This window comes from Tyto alba, unplaced genomic scaffold (genome assembly GCF_018691265.1).
Source record: "Tyto alba isolate M040663 unplaced genomic scaffold, T.alba_DEE_v4.0 Super-Scaffold_12, whole genome shotgun sequence".
NCBI classification, from domain to species: Eukaryota; Metazoa; Chordata; class Aves; order Strigiformes; family Tytonidae; genus Tyto; species Tyto alba.
In genome coordinates, this window is record NW_024881274.1 from 3,723,492 (window position 1) to 3,743,113 (window position 19,622).

Below are 19,622 nucleotides of genomic sequence, written 5' to 3' on the forward strand. Positions count from 1 at the left end.
GTGGGAGTTCAAGGATGGAAACAAGCCGTACAGTCTCTTTATTCACTTTTTAGCCTGCAAAAAGATTACAGGGCCAAGACTCTTGCATGCAGTGGCCTGTGCATTTATGGAAAAGCGTGGGGGACCCAGGCTGTGCCCTTCCTAAGCTGTAAACCTTGGCCTGCCGCCCCGAGCCCACCATGTCTCAGTGACCAGTGCTCCTTTTTTGTCGCTGAGTGTTGTGTGTTGGGCTTCACCATAGCTGGGAGCTGCACAAGGGTGCAAGTAAGGGCAGGGCGAGCTGTGGGCACTGTGTGCTCCTCCAGCCCTGGGCTGTACAACGCAGGAATTGGTGCTAAATAGGAAAGTCAGACTTTGGGACTATGGGCTCATTGGATTGGCTTTATACACACTGGAGCTGAAGTCACCTTCCGGAGTGTTGAGGTAAAACTGGGCATGGAGGATTGTTTTGTGACGATGATTCAAGAGTGGCATGCACAGACATTGCTTACATCAATCACTTGAGCGTGGAAGGAAATGAGGTTTTAAACTGGCTGCTCATTTTTAGGCCAGGTAGGTAGAAGGAGCAAGAGCACGTGGTCCCTTTGCACGCTGGCTGTGAGGGAAAGGGAACTGTGATGTTCCAGCTGCCATCCCTTACCCCAGCTCTCCACGCAAGCGTAAAAGGAGCCTGAAGTGTGAGGATCAGCATCTTTCCAGGCACAGCTGGATGTCCAGATGGGAAACACACCGTTCACTTCACAGCATCGTCTCCAGCTCTTTGCTGAGGTTGGGGTGACGCTGATTCAGGTCTGTTAAGTCCGCTATGTTTTCCCCACAGGCTTTCTGGCTCATCTCCTGGGTCAGACAGGGCAAAAAGTTATCTGAGGCAAAGGAGCCGGCGACGTAGCCGGGCAGGCTGGCCCGGGCAGGGAGCAGCAGCCCCCGCTGCTGCGTGTTCCCTGCCCCTCGCCCCGCGAGGCTCACGCTGAAGCTCGTGGTGGCGTGGGAAGCCAACCCCCCGTAGCAGCAGCTCCCCGGCGCGCTGGTGCCACGCGCCTTCTGCTTCAAGTCCAGCGCCAGGCTCCTCCGAAAATGGGCTTTCTTAATCTCCGCCTGCACCTGATGGAGAGATCAGAGATGGCTGCTGGTGCCCAGAGACAGCAAAACAGTCATCCCTTCCCTTTCCCATGGTTTTCACTCCTAGTGGTTTCGGGTTTTTTTTTCCCCCCTTACAAATCTTACAGGGAGGGATGGATCCAAGTTTTATCCTCTGGTTGTCCCAGCCTGGGGGCTGCAGGTTAACTTCCCTGACCATAAGGGGCCAGAGCAGGGAGTTCAGCTGCTCACACTTCTAACTTACCTCCCCATTGCAAAAGCAGTAGATAAAAGCCACAAAGAAACCCTGCCAAAAGAGACAGAGGTGGAATTAAGAGTCCTGAGCTGGGATGCTGTACGTGTCCCCGGACGAGCATCGCTCGGTGTTGGGAGCAGGCAGGCAGCCCCGTGTTGATGTACCTGAGAGGAGTTAAAGAGCATCTCGTAATGCATCTGGATCTGCCACAGGACCCCGGAGACTTCGGTGTAGGGCATGGCCATGAACACCACGTAATGGACTCCGAAAAGCGGCATCAGCACCAGCGTGGACTTCAGCAGCTTCCTGAGAGGAGAAATGCTCTGAGCCTTCAGGCGGGACCTGCCAGCCAGCCTGCAGCCCCCTGGCAGATGTTGGCAAGTGTCCTAGCGAAGAGCCCAGTCGCTTCGGCTCCTGCTGCTGCCGCAGCTGGTTTGTGCGTAGCTATTGCAGAGTGTCCAGCTCGGAGCAGGGAGCAGGCAGAGCTTGAGCTCCTGAGCCTGCTGTTTCAATCCAACTGAGCTGCCAGAGGCGCTGGCTGCCATCGTCCTGCCACCCTCCCTCGCTCCTGCAGCCCTTCCCGTGCTTCTGCTCTTTGTTCACAACTCTCTAGGGAACCGTCTCAGCTGAACAGGCAGAAAATGAGCCAGACCAGGGTCAGCACATGGTTTTGCTGCTGCCAGCACTTGCCTGTACTGCTGCCGGGGGTCCAGCTTCCCTGTGTTTGTCTCCCAGAGCTTGGACGCCAGCACCCGGACGATGTTGAGGAAGAGGAAGAAGTTCACCTGCCAACAGACACCTGATGCTGCTTTGTTGCCCACAGTGACCTTAGGTCTGTCTGAGCAGCCACCCCCAGGACAAGGACAGGCAGTTCTGGGTGAGCTGCAGGCAGGGACAGGGGGGTGATGCTGCCGTCAGAGGAGGGAGGGACCAGTGCCCCTGGATCCCTCTGCATCACATGGACCCTCTCTGGGTGCCAGGGTGGCTGTGGGAACAACCCCAGTGACCACAAGCCAACGGCTCTGGATCTCAGTTGACCCCCTTCCCACAAAAGGGATTAGGAGGTTCAGCCACAGGGTTCTTACCACGATGGCAGCCAAGATAGGGACCTGATAAATCCACTTCATGTTCCCTGCACTAAGGTCCCAGCACCTGAAGAGACCAGTAAAGAAACACCTTGGAGAAACCTGAAGTCACTGGTAAGGAAAACAGCCAGCTGATGGCTCCCTGTAACCCCCCAACCAACATCCCTGTCCTCCCACCCTTCACTCCCTTTGTGGAGTTCGTGTAAATCTTGACCCAACAGCAGCTGTGCTACGAGCACTCATAACCCTCATGGTGTTACAAATCAGTTTTAAATTGGCATTAATGTTCCTGAGGGCTCCTTGGCCAACTCATCTTAAACTCCTGCTGTACATTTGGTGGCCTTTCTCCTTTTAAAATGCTTAACTTTAGAACGTGCTCTTTGCATGCAACATCTTTGCACTATTTATTGATCAATTTATTATGTAAATCTGCATCCGTCTTGCTCCCAAATGCAGAACAAAACTACTATTGGTCTGGATTACTGACAATTTATGAACAATGTTATACATGTGTTCACTCCTCTTGTTCTTTTTGGAAAACACTCATTTTCTAAAGTTCTGGTACCCACAGATGCTTTGCTAGCGTTTGCAACCAGTCTTTCCCTCCCCAAAGGACTGTTGGAGAAGGTGGACCTACGTACTGCGTATCTGCCAGGGAGGCCCTGACGCTGGCCCAGACAGACACAAACACAGCGGGGAGACCTGGAGGGGCAGGAACCAGAGTGAGGAGCATGGATGAAGCACCACATTTGCAGACCAAGCCAGTTCTTGGCAGCTGGTCTGCATCCCACTGCCCTTATCTGGGCACCCAGTGCGGCTCAGCCATGGCTGATGCCACAGCTCCCAGCTGATCTCAGCGGCCACAGCATTGGGTTGAGGTCCGTGCTTACCCCAGCCGATGATGATGAGGACCCACAGGTAGTTCTTGTTGGAGAGGAAGGCCATGAAGATCAGGCTGTGCAGGTAGAGACCTTCCACCAGGATCCAGTAGTGGTTGGTGGCCAGAAAATAGAGGAAGAGAGTCACCACCACCTTACAGCCAGCCTGTAGACGTATAGTCGGAGAGGTGCCCATGTCAGGCTGTCCCCAGAGCTGTCGGTGACCCTTCATCCCTCCCCAGCTGCATCATCCCTGGGCAGTACAGCCCCGACCTGGGAGGATCCCAAGCTCATCCCCTTGCACCAGGGCTCCTAAATCCCCTTTTCCCCTGATCCTGCCTCCGGTCTCAGGGTGCCACTTGCCAGGTGGCTCCGTTGTCCCGACGAGGGACCCATTTCCGCCTTGAAGTCATCCTCCCGCATCTTCTCCGTCTCGCTGGCCAGCGTGCCTGAGTAGAGCACCACGTCCTTCACGAAGATGCTCACCGCCCGGCAGATGAAGGAGGTGAAGAGGTGGACGTGGATGTAGTTGCGTGTGCAGTGCAGGCGCCTAGGGAGAAGGGGTGCGACACGAGCTCAGCCTCAGCTGCCCAACAAGCTCATCACATGTGGGCTCAGGCAGGGGAGGGGTCCCAGAGAAGGTGAGCTCCAAGGTGTCAGCCCTCCCATGGGCACAGAAGCCAGAGCTGGGGGCAAGTGGGGTGTAAACGCCTAGAAGAGCAGGGTGGAATGGACAGGGAGCTGGTCATACTGGGAGTGTTTTGGGCTTTGGGAAATCGTTTGATATTTGTGCTGGGGTTTGGGGCCAGTTCCTGTTCCCTTCGGGGCTGCTTGCTCCCCCTCAGGGGGTTGTGTGTGCAGGTGATGGGGAGAGGACAGTTCTCCCCAACGTGGGGATGGGGCTTTGACTTCTCCTTACTTGAAGTACGAGAGGATGCAGACAGCGACGATGAGGGAGGCCAGAGAGATGGAGTAGCCGACGGTGTACATCAGGTGCAGGCGGTCAAACACCTCCTGGGAGAGAAGGGCTGAGCTCCACGATTCCTCTGCAGCCCAGGTTCCTCCCACCCTCCAGGCTGAGAGCACGGGGGGAGGAGGGTTTTTCTGGGCAGCTGAGGGGGAAGAGCCCCCTGCTCCCAGCAATTCCCCTGGACTTTGCCACACGCTTCCCTGACCCTCATCCCGACCACTTTTCCCAGCAAAGGGGAAAGTCACCTTCTCACGGCTCCGGCTCTCGGAAGAGAAGAGCAGAGCACATTCGGTGTAATTGGCCCAGGTCTTGTTGATGCTGAGAGCCATGGCCCAGGTCCCAGAGGCACTGCAGTACCTGTAGGCATGACCTGGGAACGGTGACAGGCGCTGTGACAGCAGAAGGATGTGCGGGAAGCCCAGACACATCCCTGCTCAGTGGAGGATTATCTCCGAGGTGAGGTCGCTCTCTGCCCAGATGCAAGCACTCACCTTTATGGTTGAAGTCGTAGATGTAGTCGGGGCAGGGCACCGACACCTCCTGGCTGGGGGAGCCCTTTGGCCAGCAGATAATCCCATCCCACTCTGGAAGGCAGCTGGTGTCTGGCCAAAGAGCAAAGACACATCTCACCTCTCCGAGCAGGGCCACGGTGTACCTCCAGCTTCCCCAAGTGTCCGCTGGACCGGGGCGAGGAAAACGTGCTGCCACGCCATCAGCCCTGGCCTGCAGAGCAGGGGAAGCCACGGAAGGGCCGGGGGGAGGGACACATCCCGTCACATCCCACCTCTTCCAGGGGGGCCAAAGCCCCGCCACAGTTCTCATTTTTGGTGTGCATGGGGCAGTCTGGAAAATGGTGCAGCTAGCACCGGCTAATCAGGGTGATGATTTGATTAGCACCTAACTGCACCCAGAGCAGCCAGGGTGCCAGGAGCTCCACAAACCCTCAGGAGCCACATGTCCCTGGCCCCATGCCGTCGGAGGGGACAGCGTTTCCCACGACGTAGCCAGCTCCACCGGGGCTGGCTGACACGTGTGCAGGGGAGGGATGCTACCTTTGATCTTCTCCAGCTGGGCTGTTATGTCTCTCTGACATTTCTCCTTAGCTTCCACCAGGAGATAGATCTGCTCTTCTTTTGTGAGAACATCATCGGGGTCAACCTGCCAAGGCAAAGCCGAAGTGACGACCCTCCTGCCTCCACGTGGCTCAGGCCAGCGGTGTCGGATGGCAGCTCAGCTCAGGCCTCTTCTTCACGCTCACAATTTAGAGATTAATCCTCAGTGGGAGACCTCAACCTGCCCCGGTGATCTCCACATCCCCAGAGAGCTGCCACTGCCTGCTCGGTGACGTGAGCCACCCGTGGCCAGGATCCAGGAGCTGGGAGCCACGCTGCTGTGTCGCAGCAGCACCCCGAGGTGTGGCTGATGAGACACCCACAAACGCTTCCCAGCTCGGGGCAGGACCCACATCGCTTCCACTGCCACAAAACACCCCGTTGCTCCCTGCCACCAACCCCTAAATCCACCCAGCTAATTAACACCAAGTCCAAAATCACAAGGGTTTCGGGGGCTGTTACGAGATCATCATCTCCTAATGCAGAAATGACACTTTGCTGAACCCTGCAGCGTGGTGTCTTGCCCACAGACTCATCACATCAAGCAGGACCGTCCTTGGGGCAAGAAGTGAAAGTCAGAGCTGGGGCAAGAGGCAGGCAGGGAAGACAGGGGCACGCACGGAAAATGGATGTGCTGGTAGGCAAAGCTAACGACGCAGCCACAGCATGGCCGTGCTCCCCCGACCCTCCCCGGGTGAGTCAGGTTTGTGCAGCTTTGGGTAGATCCAAATGTTACCGGGAAGAGAACAGTGCTGCTCGCCTTTCTGCTCGTGTTCCTTCTTCTGGCAAGGCTGAGGCTGACCATGCTCCCCCCCCTCCCGCCCTCTTCCACCCTGTCCATTGTCCATTGAGAAATGTTCTGTGCTGGAAATCAGTGGTCTGTGGGGCTTTTGCCCCAGCTCCCTCTCACCGACCCCACCAGTGGGACTGGATGTCCCTGTCCCCCACGCTGGGCCCTTCAGAGCCGGGTCTGGCTCTGCAAACAAGTGGGTGCTCAGCGCCAGGAGCAGCGCGATGCAGATGCAGCCTGCGGCATCTGCAGCCTCCCCGCCGCACCGCACATGCGAACGTCTTTTGGGACATCTTGGCCTGAGCTGCTTCTAGGAGTTTGGAGCTGAGATGAGGAAACTGCTTTGGAAGTGAAAAGGAGCCAGGCTGTGGGGGGGTTCGCGTTGGCTCCCAGACTGCCTGCGGGTGAGCACGGCCAGATCCTGCCCCAGAGAGGAGACCCTGAACTCCCATTCACGCTCTTCCCAAAAGCAGCCGTCTGGGTGGGTGGATGGGGGGGGCTGGAGTGGGGGTCCTGGGGGTGCAGGTGGGGGATCAGCTTGGGGAGACACACCGGGTGCACCCAGCTCTGCCCTCGCTGCATCCCTCCACCCTTGTTTGCGCTGACCGTAACTCCCCCTGCTCTTTCTGTTCCCCCGATGCCTCCGAGGCAGCGAACCCTGCCCTGGATGTGTCCAAGAAATGGAAAAACCATCACATCGCAGTGCCTCCATGGCTGCTGGAAAGCTTTTAGTGGGAGAGGAGAAAGGATCTCCCCTCCTGCCCAGCTCCTGCCCAGCAGCTCTGTGAAGCATGATGTTGCAGCCAGGGGGTACTTGGCCCCCGACCAGAGCAGGTTGCACAATTAGCAATATTTAAAGCCAGGAGAGGGACCGGAGGAACCCACAGGGCCACGCGGACTTACCAGAGCCCACGCAGAACTCAGGAGGCAGCAGCAGAGGAGAGCCGCCGTGATACCTCCCACAGGAACGGATGCCTCCATGGTCCCACTGTGTCGCTCGGATGGGGACCTCAGGGACAGCGAGCTGGAGAAAGCAAAGCCTTTGCCTGGGGACAGCCCGAATCACTGCCAGCCCGGGGCTGCGGGTGATGGCGGGGGCTGGCGTGTTCGGCAGGACAGAGCATCTTCTGGGAGCACCTTCCCGGCCGCCGGCCCCGGCGAGGCGAGGTGGCAGTGAGGACACAGCCCGTCCCTGGGAGCTCAGGGCTGGGGGAGCACCCTGGGGTGAGTCCCCTGTCCCGGTGGGCTCTGCCCCGGCAGCGCTACAGGGATCTGCTCGCAGGCTTACCAGGCAGAGGGGTTTCTCCCCCCACCATGCTTGCTCCTATTCAGTCTCCGCGTCCTGCCTGCTTTAAGCGGCTCCTAGAGCATGTGCAAACATTTCCCGTTTGGATGGGGATGGCAGAGGTTTATTGGCTCAGCCCTAGGTGCTAAAATCCTCTTCATTCAAGGCAGATTCCTCTTCTCTTTTCAGAAACTTCTCTCACTGCCTGGTGGCTCGTTTTTCAGCTGTCGCGGCATCCCCCACTGCCCCTGCGCTGCTCAGTCTCCTCCAGCCCCAGACTGATCCCAAAGAGCCAAAGGATGGGGGGAAAATCCCAGTGACAGCTGGAGGTACGGAGGCAGAGGGTGCAAGCACGTGAGCATCACCTCGGCACTGATGCTCCCGAGATGGGATGTCTTTCAGACAAAATCCAGTTTAACCCTTTTCCCTCTCTCAGGGTTGGGGTGTGTTTTGGGGAGATGTGCTGGGATCAGTCCTGCTCCCCACTGGGACAAGCACCCCGCTGCCTTTGGGTGCTTGCTTTGCAAAAAGACCTCACTGCCCAACTGCATTCAGTGTTCTGTGGAGGGGGGCTGATGGAGCAGGAGCCCCTGCTAAGGCGGGAGCAGGCAGGGCAGACAGACAGTCCTGGCAGCAGGGATTTTCCATCCTGATGGGTGTCTCACGCAGCCCATGAATGAGATGAGCTGAACCGACAGGGCCGGGAGGTCCTTGGGTATCAGATCAGAGCTAGTCCCACTGCAGCTGACACTGTCCTCATCAGAGTGGTCCCTTGTCACCTGCAGCCCCTCGAAGAAGCCCCAGGGCAGTCCCCTGCATTTTGGGATCATGCAGATGCCCAGCTTACTCCCACCACCCTGCCAGCTCCAACACCTTGTGTCCCCCCAGCAGCCTGAGCATCCTCCTGGGGAAATGGGGGCACAAAGCAGGGAGTCCTTGTTCCCTGAGGAGGTTGTCATTAGTGGGATGAGGCTGAAATTCCAAAGCCCAATGCCAAATCCCTGGAACAGCAGGCTTGCAGCCCAGGGCCTCTCTCCTGGCCCAGCTCAGCTATTGCTGCCTCCCTAAGTACCAAAATCCTGCACAGAGCAGAGCTCCTGGAGCCTCCCTCAGGGTTTTCCTGGCAGGGTGGCTCATCCTGGCCCCAACCATGAGCCCCCATGGCTGCTTGGAGGAGGATCGGACTTTTGCTGGGCTCCTGCAGCGAGGGAAGGCGCATCAGCCGGCTGAGAGAGCAAAGCAAATCCAAATGACAGCACTCAGGAGGTGCTGCTGCTCCCTCTGATTAAATCAGACAGAAGAACAAGCCTCTCTGTTGCTTCCTCTGCCACCGCAATCAGCTGTAAATCAAGGAGGGATTTGGGACATCTTTGGCAGCTGCCCATCTCCCCAACCCAATTTAGCCACCGCCCCAGACCCTCGCGTGGGTGCTGACACCAGCCCGGCAGCATCGCTCTGCTGAGCTCCCGTGCTTGCTCATCGGGATGCTGCGTGGGCACGTGGGGCAAGAGAAGGGATAAGCAGTTAAATTGCAGGATTAATGTTTTCTGAAGGCTCTTCTGGGTACTGATTTCTGACCCAGAAGCTGCTGGGGAGTGGGGACAGAGTTAAAGTGAGGTTATTTTGAAGTCAGATGCGTGTGGATGGATGCTGGCTGAGGGGAGTCAGCCACGCTCAGGGGCAATTTAATTCCCACTGCAGGCGAAATCTGACCCAGGCTCTGAGTTTGCAGTTAGCAAAACATGTTGGGGCTTTTGTTGCTAAATTGCTTGCTATGTTATAGAGAGATGTGGAAAGGAATCATTGCAAATGACACCCACCCAGCCCCATCATTCAGCCCCCTCAGCTCCCCAGATCCACACCAGCAGTCGTGAGATGATGGCAGACAGCTAATTTCCCGGCAGTTTACAGCTGCTCCCCCCTCCTGAAGAACTCCCGTAACCCGGCTGGCGATGGCTCAGCCTCCGGCTCGAGCAGCATTTCAGCAAGGAAGAGGCTGGGGGGGCTCTGAGCACAGGGCTGAGCTGGTGACACCCCCTGATCCCATCACTCCTCGCTCTGCAGCAGCTCCAAAACAGCAGGATTAGACCTACCTGGTCATGCCAAGCCTGAGCCACTGTGATACATGACCTGAACCAGTCTGACTAAACCACCCGAAAATACAAGTATAACTGAATTTTCTGTACCTATGTATAAACAAAACTTAAATACATACAGATATAATGTGTGTACATATATATATATATATACAGACAAATACAATAACTCAGATTCCAGCCAGCACCAAGACCTTGTAGCTCTCGCACCAGGACCAACAGCATCTCGCAGGATCCTGTTCCACCCAGCGGCTTGCAACTGTCCCTGCAGCCCAATTTAAGCAAGCATTGGCCAGAGAATTGGGGCTGTGCAGCATCTCCACAGCAGAGAAGGTGCTCTCACCCGTTGTAAATAATTTTTTGTCCATTTATTTCTGTTACCAATATACCAGCTGTCGGACCACAGTGCAAACTAGGGACAGGGTTTCTTCCCCCTGTGCTCTGTTGCAATCTGGCAATATTTAAGTTGATGTTTTGGTGTAACCCTTGAGCCCCATTTTCTGGGATGCTGAACCTCAACCGCTTCTTCTGCCTCTTCTGCAGATCTTCAAACAGTTGGGAGGAGGGTGAGAGCGGGAGCATCTCCCAGCAGAGCCTGCCCAGAGAGGAGCCGAGAGGAGACCCCATCGCCTGTTCTACCCCAGAGGTTTTGGGGACGCATGGGGTGAGTGGTGCAGGGCTGACCTGATGAATTAAATGCCTGGCTTTAGCCATCGTTTACATTGCTCTCGTTAGCCATCCTGATGGAGGTGAGCACGGCTTCTCGCCTGCAGCATGGCCTTTTCCAGGGCACAGTCTCAGCCCTGGGAAGAGACTGAGGCAAACCAGACCCTGAGGACAAGGCTGGGGGGATCGTTCCGAGAGGACTGAGCTCCTTTGAAGTAGCACTTCATAAATCCTGGTCCTAAAAAGGGCTCTGCAGCGTTCGCCCTTGCAGGCCTAAAAACAGACGCGCTTTTCCCGTGGGTATCACGGCAGGTTTATCAGCCATCATGTTGCTATTTTCTTTCCAGGCACCCGGGGCCATACGCGTTTAGGTTTTCAGTGATCGTTTAGCAAGCAGCCCCCATGCAGCCCACCCAGTGCAGGTGCTGGAGGGGGAGATGTCCCCCCTTTTGCGGCTGGGGAGGGGTGGCTGGTGGCTTTGCTGCGCCGGGAGCTGATGACAATGGGCAATTGTCAAGTTGGGGCCCCTCTCGTTTGAGTTTTCTTCCTTTTATAGTAAGTAGCAGTTGCTCCAGCAGCTGGCCTGCCCCTCTGGGGTGAGGACAGGGCTCAGTATATAAGAGAAGGAGCAGACTTTGCCTTTCATCCCTCTGTTCGGCTGCTTCACTGGGCGGCAGGGCTCATCCTTGCAAAGACCCAGCGCGATGCCGCTCAAGAAACCCGACCCGAAGAAGGAAGCAGCCAAACTGGCTCCAGCCCCGGAGCCACCCAGGGAGCCTGCCTTCGATCCCAAGAGTGTGAAGGTGAGTGAGGAATGAAGACGTCACCATCTTTCTTCGTGTCTGTCATCTGCCAGGCACAGGCAATGCATTGCGCCATGCAAATGGCATTAGCCAGGCTGAGAGCCAGAGTTGGGAGGGGAAAATCATCAGGTTGCATTGATTCAGCGGGCTGGGAGTGATGCTCTCCTCGCTGCGGGGATGTTTCCATCTTCCCCCATCCAGCCCTGCACAGCACTCACCCAAGGAAACTGCTTCACACTCGCACCAGGACGCTGCTGCCCAGAGCTCCGGCTGCGGAGTCAAACGCCCCACAGCTCCTGGCCGAGACGCTTCGTCGGGGCCACGGCAGCATTAAAAAGCTTTTCTGCCACCCACTGTCTCCATCCTAAAGTATTTTACTGCCTGTGTTGTCTCCCCCACATGAGAGAATCTTTTATCCAAGTCTCTACAACGGGTGTTCACTTTTTCCGTGATTCCCCAGGATAGAGTTACATTTTTAAGATGTGGCAGGAGAGTTGTTAATCACAGGCTCAGCACGGAGGCTGTTTAATCACTTGAAATAGGGATCAAGCCTTGAAATAACATCCTTTCCACCCAAAACAGCCCTGGCTGTGGTCCGAGCATCCCTGCTGCCTGCCCACCCCCCACCCCTTGCCTGCCGCACTGCTGCCGGCTGCGCTTTCCACAGGGATCTCGGCTCCGCTCCCGGGCACGGCACGGCAGGACACGACATGGACACGGCTCCCGGCCCCGAGTGGGCTGTGGAGCCCGGGGAGGGAGATGTTCCAACGCAGGGCAGAGCCCCCTCGTTACCCCAGCAGTAACACAGCCCTCATGCCCGGCTCTGTTCTCTTCTCCCGACAGATTGAATTCACTGCAGAGCAGATCGAAGGTAAGCACAGACGTCACCTTCTCCCAGAGATGGCATTAGAAATGGGGAGTCCTTTTTCCAGGTAGTTTTTCACAGCAAACATGAGAGCCAAGGCTCCACACATCAAATGCCCTTTTTGGGGAAAGTCCAGCAGGGTCCAGGTACCCCGTTTCCCCCCAACACACTGCTCATCCTCCAGGATGGGCTCGAGGTTTCCTAGCAGGTAGAAGGGAGATACGAGATCAGAAAGTCGTGTCTCCAAGGAGCATCGGGCTGGCAAGAAGATGGGGAAGAGCACTGGTGGGAAGGGAGGAGGCTGGAACAATTCTGGAGGTGAGTGGGAGCCAGCGCAGGGATTTAGCTCGGACTGCAACGCTGGGAAGTCAGAAGCAATGAATGGATCCTGGCCCCTTGCTCTGTGCTGAGGGTGCCCCACTCGAAGAGGATCATCCCAGCTTCAGAGCCTGGCAGGGAAAAGGTATTTTTCCATTCATGGTGAGAGATGCAGGCTGGTTCAAAGTCTGGGATTTGTGTGGGAGGAGCAGTCTCTGGTGATGCAAGGACAGCCCCGTGCCGAGCTGGGATTGGGATTTCTCATCTCTCCACAGACAGTGTTAATGCCTCTGTACAGACTAGGAAGGGACAAGATCTGAGGGCAGATCTTGTTGGGAATACTGGGAGGAGGAGACCCAGTATCTGACAGGCTCAGCCCCCAAACCAACTTTTGAAATGAGAAATGGAAATGTGAGCAAGTTAAAATGTGAAGATATCTGGACTGAACCTGCAGTGACATCCCAGAGCATATGATGTGCTCCTGTGGCTCCAGGTAGTCAGGAGTGGACATCACCAAGCACCCTCGTAGTGGTGCCTCTTGACCCAGGGACTCGCAGGCGGTGATGTCCTTCCCTGGATCCCCCCCGAGATGGAGGGATCTCACCTGCAGAGATTGAACCATTGTGAGGTCAAGCAGGATAACAGCAGCACCCTGAAGTGCTGGGGGGGACTCTGGGCAGGGCTATAGGTGGAGGGCATAGACATCATGGGGACAGATCCACGGGATGGTGAGGCTCAGCAGAAGATATAAAGGTGCCAAGTACAAAATGGAGCGAATCTAAAGCCCTGGGTAAGAATTCCCACCAAACCCAAGCCGATGCCTACCTGACCAGGCTGTCTCCATCGCTGCGTGGAGACCACAATCGTCTCATCCCACCCAACAGCAAGAGGAGCAGCAGCTCCGCTTTGCGTGAACTACTGCTGGACATCACAAAGAAGATGGACCAGAACCTGGAATTTATTAGCGCCACGGACAAGAAACTCATAGCTCTAAGTGCTCATGTGGAGAGGCTGGAAAAGCTGATTAACTGTTTGGGCCAGTCGCTGGGCTGGAGGCAGCAGGATGAAATCCAGAAGTGTGCAGAGCATCTGCTGCAGGAAAACCATCATCTTGCTGCCTGCATGGAGCCTCGGGGTCCTTGACTTGCCTGCAAGGAGAAGGGTAAGGACTTGGGAGGGATGTTTCCTAGAGGACTGGTTTCACACATTTTGCACCTCAACACCAGTGAGCAGCCTGTTGTAGTGGAGAAGATCTTCTGGGTTGAAACGAGAGGCAGAGACCAGGCTCTGAGCAGCACAGGTGCATGGTTATCCACATAGCCACCACTGGGATTAAAGAGAGAATCCATCATCAGGTCAGGAAGCTGAAAAGCATCATACACGGAAGGAAAGCAATACTTAATTGTTCCTAATTTAGGGCTCCTTCCTCCAGGTAAAATGTGGTAAAATCAGTGGCATGATAATTTATGGGAACGAGCTTGGAAATGAATCTCCCGTGTCCTTCCACGCTGGGCTGGTGTGACATGTGGTCTGCAAGGTTGTGGTGGATATGGTCACCCTTCCCCAAACACGAGCAACACCGTGCTGTGTCTGCCAGGCTGGGGCTGGGGGGATGCCAGCAGAGCAGACAGGGTGTTGCAGATGTCATGAGGGTGCAGCGGGAGGGTCATGGGGTCCCCCTGATGCCTGAGTCAGAAAGGGGAAGAGCAAAGGGGACGTTCTGCAGCAGAGACAGCAGCCTGCACCTGCAGCCGGTGCTGCCAGTGCAAGGGGGTGCAGGAATCCCAGCAGGTCATCCAGCCAGCTCCACATGGGTGGCAAAACTGGCTCAAGAAGCTGAGCGACTCGTTGAAGGAGCCTGGCAAGCTTCAGCGGCTCGTTGCTCAAGCTAGCACAGGGCTGCTTGCCCTGGGCAGCAGCGAGGGAGGCAGAAGGCACCTGCCAGGCACGTGTCCATCCCTCCCCCGCCTGCCAGGCAGGACTTGCCTCGGTGGGGTGGGAAGTGTGGCTGGCACGGCAAGGGACATCTGAGCTCTTCTTCCCCGCAGAGTTCAAAGAAGCCTTCAGCCTGTTTGACCGGACGCCCACAGGAGCCATGCAGATCACCTACGCGCAGTGCGGCGATGTCCTACGGGCACTCGGCCACAACCCCACCAACGCAGAGGTCCTGAAGGTGCTGGGCAAGCCCAAACAAGAAGGTGACAGCAAACTGGGGCAGCAGGGACAGGGTGGGACAAACAATCCCTGTGCTCCCTGGCAGCGAGTGAAGGATTACATCCCCTGCAGGAACAGCCCTGCAAGATGAAGGAATTGGGAAGGAAGTGACACAGGGAGGCTTCATTCCTGCAAAATTCCTTCCCTCCCCCTCCCCTGTACCACAGCTGACGTAAGGGGTAGGATGTCCTCAGCTGTGGATGGTGACAACTGATGCTTAGCAGACCATATCCTGAACTGGTAAATTGGTGTAACCTGACCAGTCCCAGTGCTGTTGCATTGCCCTGTTGACAGAGGACCTACCTGCTTGGTTTAATTTTTGGCTGACATCAATGGTCTGTGTGCAGTCCTGAGACATTAATACTTTAATCCTCATATGGATCTTCCAATCTCAAGTATAATATACTAACAGACCCATCACCTTCTGCGGTTTCTCCCCTGTACTCAGATGGAAATGAGTAAAGGAAAGTTAAGCAGGTCCTCAGAGGCTGACTTCACCCTGTGAAGTTAATCTCTGACCTCATCTCCACCTCCCCTTCCAGAAATGAACACAAAGATGCTGGACTTCGAGACCTTCCTCCCCATCCTGCAGCATTTCACCCGTAACAAGGAGCAGGGCACCTTCGAGGACTTTGTTGAAGGGCTGCGCGTCTTCGACAAGGAGGGCAACGGCATGGTGATGGGGGCTGAGCTGCGCCATGTGCTGGTCACACTGGGTACGGGCTGGCCCTGGGGAGGGGAGCAGGACACAGGCCACCCCTAAGCTCTTCCTGGGCAAACAGCTCGGGTTATTTTCCTGGTCTCACACATCAGAGAGACCTATTGTATTCTGAATTTGTAAGAGCGAATGGCTCCTACAGTGGCTCGTAAGCTTTTGTAGGAGCGAATGGCTCCTGAATATGTGGCCTTTTCCATCTTTTGCCACAGCTTCATGCATGATCCAGGTGAGATGGAGAGTCCTTAAAATCCCCAGTTATCAGACAACCATTGCAGCTTAGTCCTCCCTCCACAATCTCCCACCAGCATTCCCCGGTCTGTAGTGGCACACAGCTCCTTTTTAATCCCCCTCTCCTTCCTCTGGTGGTTTTGGCTCTCTGGAAGAAGGACAGGAGGGTCCTGGCGGGCTGAGAACCCTTCCTCTCACCTCTCTATCCTCCTCCTCCAGGTGAGAAGATGACAGAAAGCGAGGTGGAGCAGCTCATGGCAGGGCAAGAAGATGCCAATGGCTGTATCAACTATGAAGGTAAGAGCAAGAGACGCCCATTGGGGCCGTCCCAGACATGGTCATCTTATATTAGGGTGCAAAATGTGTCCTCTGTGAGGACACTGGTGACCACTGAGAGGGAGGTGTGGACCACCCTCCAAAGCCTCTCCGAGGAGAGCTGAGAGACATGTCAGCTGGGGTGGGAACAAGGCGGTTGTGCCAGTGACTTCCAGTAAAAGCAGCAGAAGACAGCACGTTTCCAAGGGTTTCAGGACTGTTTTATCCTCAGTTTTGGCACTGTTTTGTTGTAAGCTATTAAAAATAAACAAAGCCAGCATCCTTCACAGCAGAGGCTAATTAGGAACATTTGGAGACCCAGATCGCACACAGCTCCAAGAGGGTGAAAATCTGGCGTAGGGGGTGGTTAAATCTGGGAACCCCTAAAATTGGAAAGCAGTGAGGAGAAGAGGGTGCCCATTTCCCTTGGCCTCAGAAAACTGGGGATAGTGGTACCGGCTCGTCTCCAAGAGGGGTTTGGTATCACTCTAACCAGGTTTGGGATGGCATGAGTAAGGCGGGAACGGAAGGAGAAATCGCAATCCTGGCAGAGCATGTCCTCTTCATCCCTGGGGTGCCCCCAGCACCCCCCGCTGCCTCTCTGCCCGCCCCACCACAGCTCACAGCATGCTTTGACCTCTCATGCTCTCATTTCTCATTTCCTCCTCAGCTTTTGTCAAGCACATCATGTCTGGCTGAAAGAAGAAACTTCAGGTGAGTTTATCAGGGTCTCCTGCTGCTTACTTCAAAATTGGAAATCCTGCACATAACAGCCAGGGGCAGAGGAACTAAAACCCAAACCCCACAGGCAAGCCTGCAGTGGACTAATGCCACAGGAATAATCCCAGCTCTGAAAGCACAAAAAGCTTCATGATAATGAACCTCATTTGTAACTCGTTCCATTTAAAATTTATCGGGATAGCATCAGCCCAGTGACTGTCAGTCGTGGTCTGGTTAATTGTGTCAATTCTCTGCTCAGAAAGAGGTTGGTGTGGTTTATGGCAATACATTTTCTAACCCACCAGGAGCTCAGGTGGTCATCAAACAGCAGCCAGTGGAAATAAATATTTAAAAACCTGCAGCAGTGAATGACTTAATGCTAAGAAAATACTAAGTACTTAGCAAGGAAATTTCTGAACTGAGAAATATCAACATTGTCATTAACATTAGAAAGAATATGGAAAATGTACCACTGATGCTTGTTTAGCTTTTTGTGTTCCTCTGAGTCTGCCTGAGGAAAACAGAGAAATAGGTTACTTTTAGGGTGAACTGTCCCTCTGAAACCTATTCACTTTAAAATAAAATCCATATTACTAAGAAATGGCCCCCATCTCCCCTGCCAATTTATTAAGGTTTTGTTATCTCACTTTGCTTAAACATGTCTCCTCTCCTCAGCAGTGTGAAAAGCAGCAGAAAAAAAAAAAAAAAAAGAAAAAAGAAAAAAAATGACCTTCAGATACTGCTAAATACACAAATTGAACATTTAAAATCTCTTTTTTTCCCCCCTCTACAAATCTTTTTAAAGAACAGAAGGTTAAAAAGGAGACAGACAGAAGTCTGAACTTTGAATGTTCAGCATCCTTTTTATCTTATTTTTAATCCATTTCTCTCCGGTTCCTGCTCATCAGCTCAGCAATATAGGTGGTTAGGTGGCAAATGCTGCCAGGAAGATTTAATTCTACACAAAACTATTTGCATGTAATTGTGTGGAATTACAGCTATTGACATTTTGGGTTCATCTGAGAAGGAGCACTCTCGTCTCAATGATTCATTGCATTAAGCTTCATGCTTGTTTCCCAGGCTCTCATAATTGTTTGAGCCCACCTGAGCACCAGGAACAGCAAGATGCCTCCATCCATGTCCCTTCCTCCCTGGATGTTGGACATCTGCAGAGACGTTTCGCATGAGCCACCATGAAGAGTTGGCCTCCACGTGTGTGTGCCTAAGCCTTGGTATACAATGAGACACCTGCAACTTCGTTTTAAACCTTAAGTTATTCTTTTCAGGTTTTTCCTGCGACATTTGGCTCATTAAATATCATTCCTTCCTCCTTTAAACAGTATCTCTGCTTTGGCTTTGGATTACACATTCAAGGAGACCCCTCGGTCTCCACCAGCTATCAGAGATAGTAGCATGCTCCCACAGAGAGGGGAAAAAGGCGGGTTTTATGACTGCTAGATGTGAGGGAGGAGTTCTGACTTGGGGGTGAGGGTCTTTGCTCAGTGTGGGGCCACGTCTTGCCGATGGAGGTAGGAAGGCCTGGAGTAAAGCGAGCATAAGGGACAGGTTGCATCAAACGGACCCCCTGTTCTTGGGAGGTCCTTCAACTCTGCTCTGCCCTAAAAGCAGCCCTTTTTCAGACCTGTAGCCCATCCACGCTACAACAAGCTGCGCCGTGAGCATTCCCTCCAGGTCCAGGCTGAACTGTATCATGGAGCAAAGAGGGACTTGCTTGGCCCTGCATGCTCCCTGTCATGGGAGAAACCAGCAGGCACCTTTCCTTCATCAACATGCTGCCTGTCCCAGCTAGAAAAGGCCAGAGGCCCTTTAAAAAAACAAAAACAAAACCAAAAACATCAGAGAAAACATTAAAAACATTTTTTTTTTTTCTATATCACTGAAAGTCTAGTTTTGAAGGTTGGTTTCCAGGAAGTTGAATCCTGATGAAACAGCAAGGGGGATGGAAAATGAGAAAGCAACAGGTATTTCTGGGCCAGGTCCCACCTCCACCCTCATGGAACAGGGCAGTGGGTCCCTGGGGTGCAGGTAGTGTCCTGCCTGGGATGGAGCCCAGCCAGGACAGGGTTCCCTGGATGGTTCCTGATGGTAGACAGCATGTTATCAGCCAGAAACTGTCTGGGGGCTGTGTGATGCAAGCTGGTGGCTCTCTTCCTCTTCCTACCTGAAAAAAAGATCATCATAGCATCATTAGAAGCAGTGAATAATTCATGACAGATAACTCAGCCCTCCCATCAGCAGAGCACCTGGGAGCAGAAAACACTTTTCTTTTATTTGTTTCTTATTCCAATGTCCTCGCTCCATGACTTTGACTGGAAATTGAAGGCGTTTTGCTCCGATGTGGTTGACTTCAGCTGCCACTTGCTCGTTTCTGTGCAGAGACTGAGTAACAGCTGCTTTCAATTCCCACTGCTTGATTCAAATGCTCATAAAAAGCAACATAAGCTGTTTATAGATGCAAGATTAGATTTTAGCTTCTGTCTGTGGTATTTCTACAGCTTCCATTAGGGAGAATCTAGGCATCTTGTGTCTTTAATGTACTGTCTGTGTTTTAACCTGTTAAAGGACCATGGTGCAGGGTGAGAAAGGACACTGCTTGCTGCACACTCGCTCCGGGGTCACATTTGCCCTTGCCACCACTGTGGCACTGACTCCTGCAGAGGAACGTACTGTTGCAGAGAGGAACCGAGCAGGGGAGAGGCGGGGGACCTGCCCAAACTTGCAGAGGAAATCCACAACAGAGACTGGGAGCCCTGCTAGCTGTGATATTCCTGCCCTGGCAAGCCAAGAGGCTGCACTCTCGCTCCTATACGCAGAGTGCAAGCCTTGTATTTGAGCCTCCAGCTCCTGTGCAGACAGGAATGACAGTGTAAATTAAAACCAAAGAGACTCCTGCAAAGAGACATACAGAAAGAGAGCAATGGAAAATGACAGAGAGAACTAGAGAAAAACGTGAGGGCTCTGAAATCCAGACTTTGAAGCACCCTCAGGGTAACATCCAGCCACGCTTTGCTTTGGGGACCTGTTCTGTCTCTTTAGGATAAAGCAGAGCTGATTTGTACTAAAGCAGGTTGGAATGATGCACTCAAACAGGAACAGTATATACCTCTGTATCTCTATAGCTAAATATATCTGTATGTGCCTCCATTCCCTGCCTTCTCTTTTGGAAAAGCTGAGGATCCCGAGGAGCAAGCAGTTTAGTCCCACA

General features: G+C 54.1%; 2 protein-coding genes across 3 annotated transcripts; one reads left to right on the forward strand and one right to left on the reverse strand.

Annotated features, from left to right (window-relative positions):
- Window positions 1-83: 83 nt before the first annotated feature.
- Window positions 84-7,149, reverse strand: LOC104368428 (parathyroid hormone/parathyroid hormone-related peptide receptor-like). Its single transcript, XM_032996692.2, has 13 exons — window positions 7,072-7,149; window positions 5,319-5,424; window positions 4,758-4,868; window positions 4,512-4,636; window positions 4,216-4,310; window positions 3,660-3,846; window positions 3,309-3,462; window positions 3,060-3,120; window positions 2,419-2,485; window positions 2,020-2,118; window positions 1,498-1,635; window positions 1,343-1,384; window positions 84-1,101 (listed from the first exon to the last, which is right to left on the reverse strand). Exons 1-13 carry the CDS (start codon window positions 7,147-7,149, stop codon window positions 739-741), a joined length of 1,626 nt encoding a protein of 541 aa, XP_032852583.2. The 3' UTR covers window positions 84-738.
- Window positions 7,150-10,236: 3,087 nt separating this feature from the next.
- Window positions 10,237-17,711, forward strand: MYL4 (myosin light chain 4). 2 transcript variants are annotated; one of them, XM_032996685.2, is made up of 7 exons: window positions 10,237-11,018; window positions 11,862-11,889; window positions 14,250-14,399; window positions 14,958-15,131; window positions 15,581-15,658; window positions 16,347-16,390; window positions 17,477-17,711. In XM_032996685.2, the coding sequence occupies exons 1-6, from the start codon at window positions 10,920-10,922 to the stop codon at window positions 16,373-16,375; spliced, it is 558 nt and encodes a 185-aa protein (XP_032852576.1). In that variant the 5' UTR covers window positions 10,237-10,919; the 3' UTR covers window positions 16,376-16,390; window positions 17,477-17,711. The 2 variants fall into 2 exon arrangements, with proteins under 2 accessions (XP_032852576.1, XP_042643488.1); XM_042787554.1 differs by lacking the exon at window positions 17,477-17,711 and having other exon boundaries at window positions 16,347-16,600.
- The last annotated feature ends 1,911 nt before the right edge of the window (window positions 17,712-19,622 follow it).

What these genes read in the sequence shown, in the direction of transcription:
- LOC104368428 (XM_032996692.2), bottom strand. Translation starts at nt 7,149, where the DNA reads ATGGAGGCATCCGTTCCTGTGGGAGGTATCACGGCGGCTCTCCTCTGC. An exon ending in CCCGGCAGCAGTACAGGCAA is followed by an intron (nt 1,636 to 2,019) that starts GTGCTGGCAGCA and finishes CCTCTCAGGAAG; the next exon opens with CTGCTGAAGTCCACGCTGGT. An exon ending in TGCTCTTTAACTCCTCTCAG is followed by an intron (nt 1,385 to 1,497) that starts GTACATCAACAC and finishes CTCTTTTGGCAG; the next exon opens with GGTTTCTTTGTGGCTTTTAT.
- MYL4 (XM_032996685.2), top strand. Translation starts at nt 10,920, where the DNA reads ATGCCGCTCAAGAAACCCGACCCGAAGAAGGAAGCAGCCAAACTGGCT. An exon ending in GGGCAAGCCCAAACAAGAAG is followed by an intron (nt 14,400 to 14,957) that starts GTGACAGCAAAC and finishes CTCCCCTTCCAG; the next exon opens with AAATGAACACAAAGATGCTG. An exon ending in TGGCTGTATCAACTATGAAG is followed by an intron (nt 15,659 to 16,346) that starts GTAAGAGCAAGA and finishes TTTCCTCCTCAG; the next exon opens with CTTTTGTCAAGCACATCATG.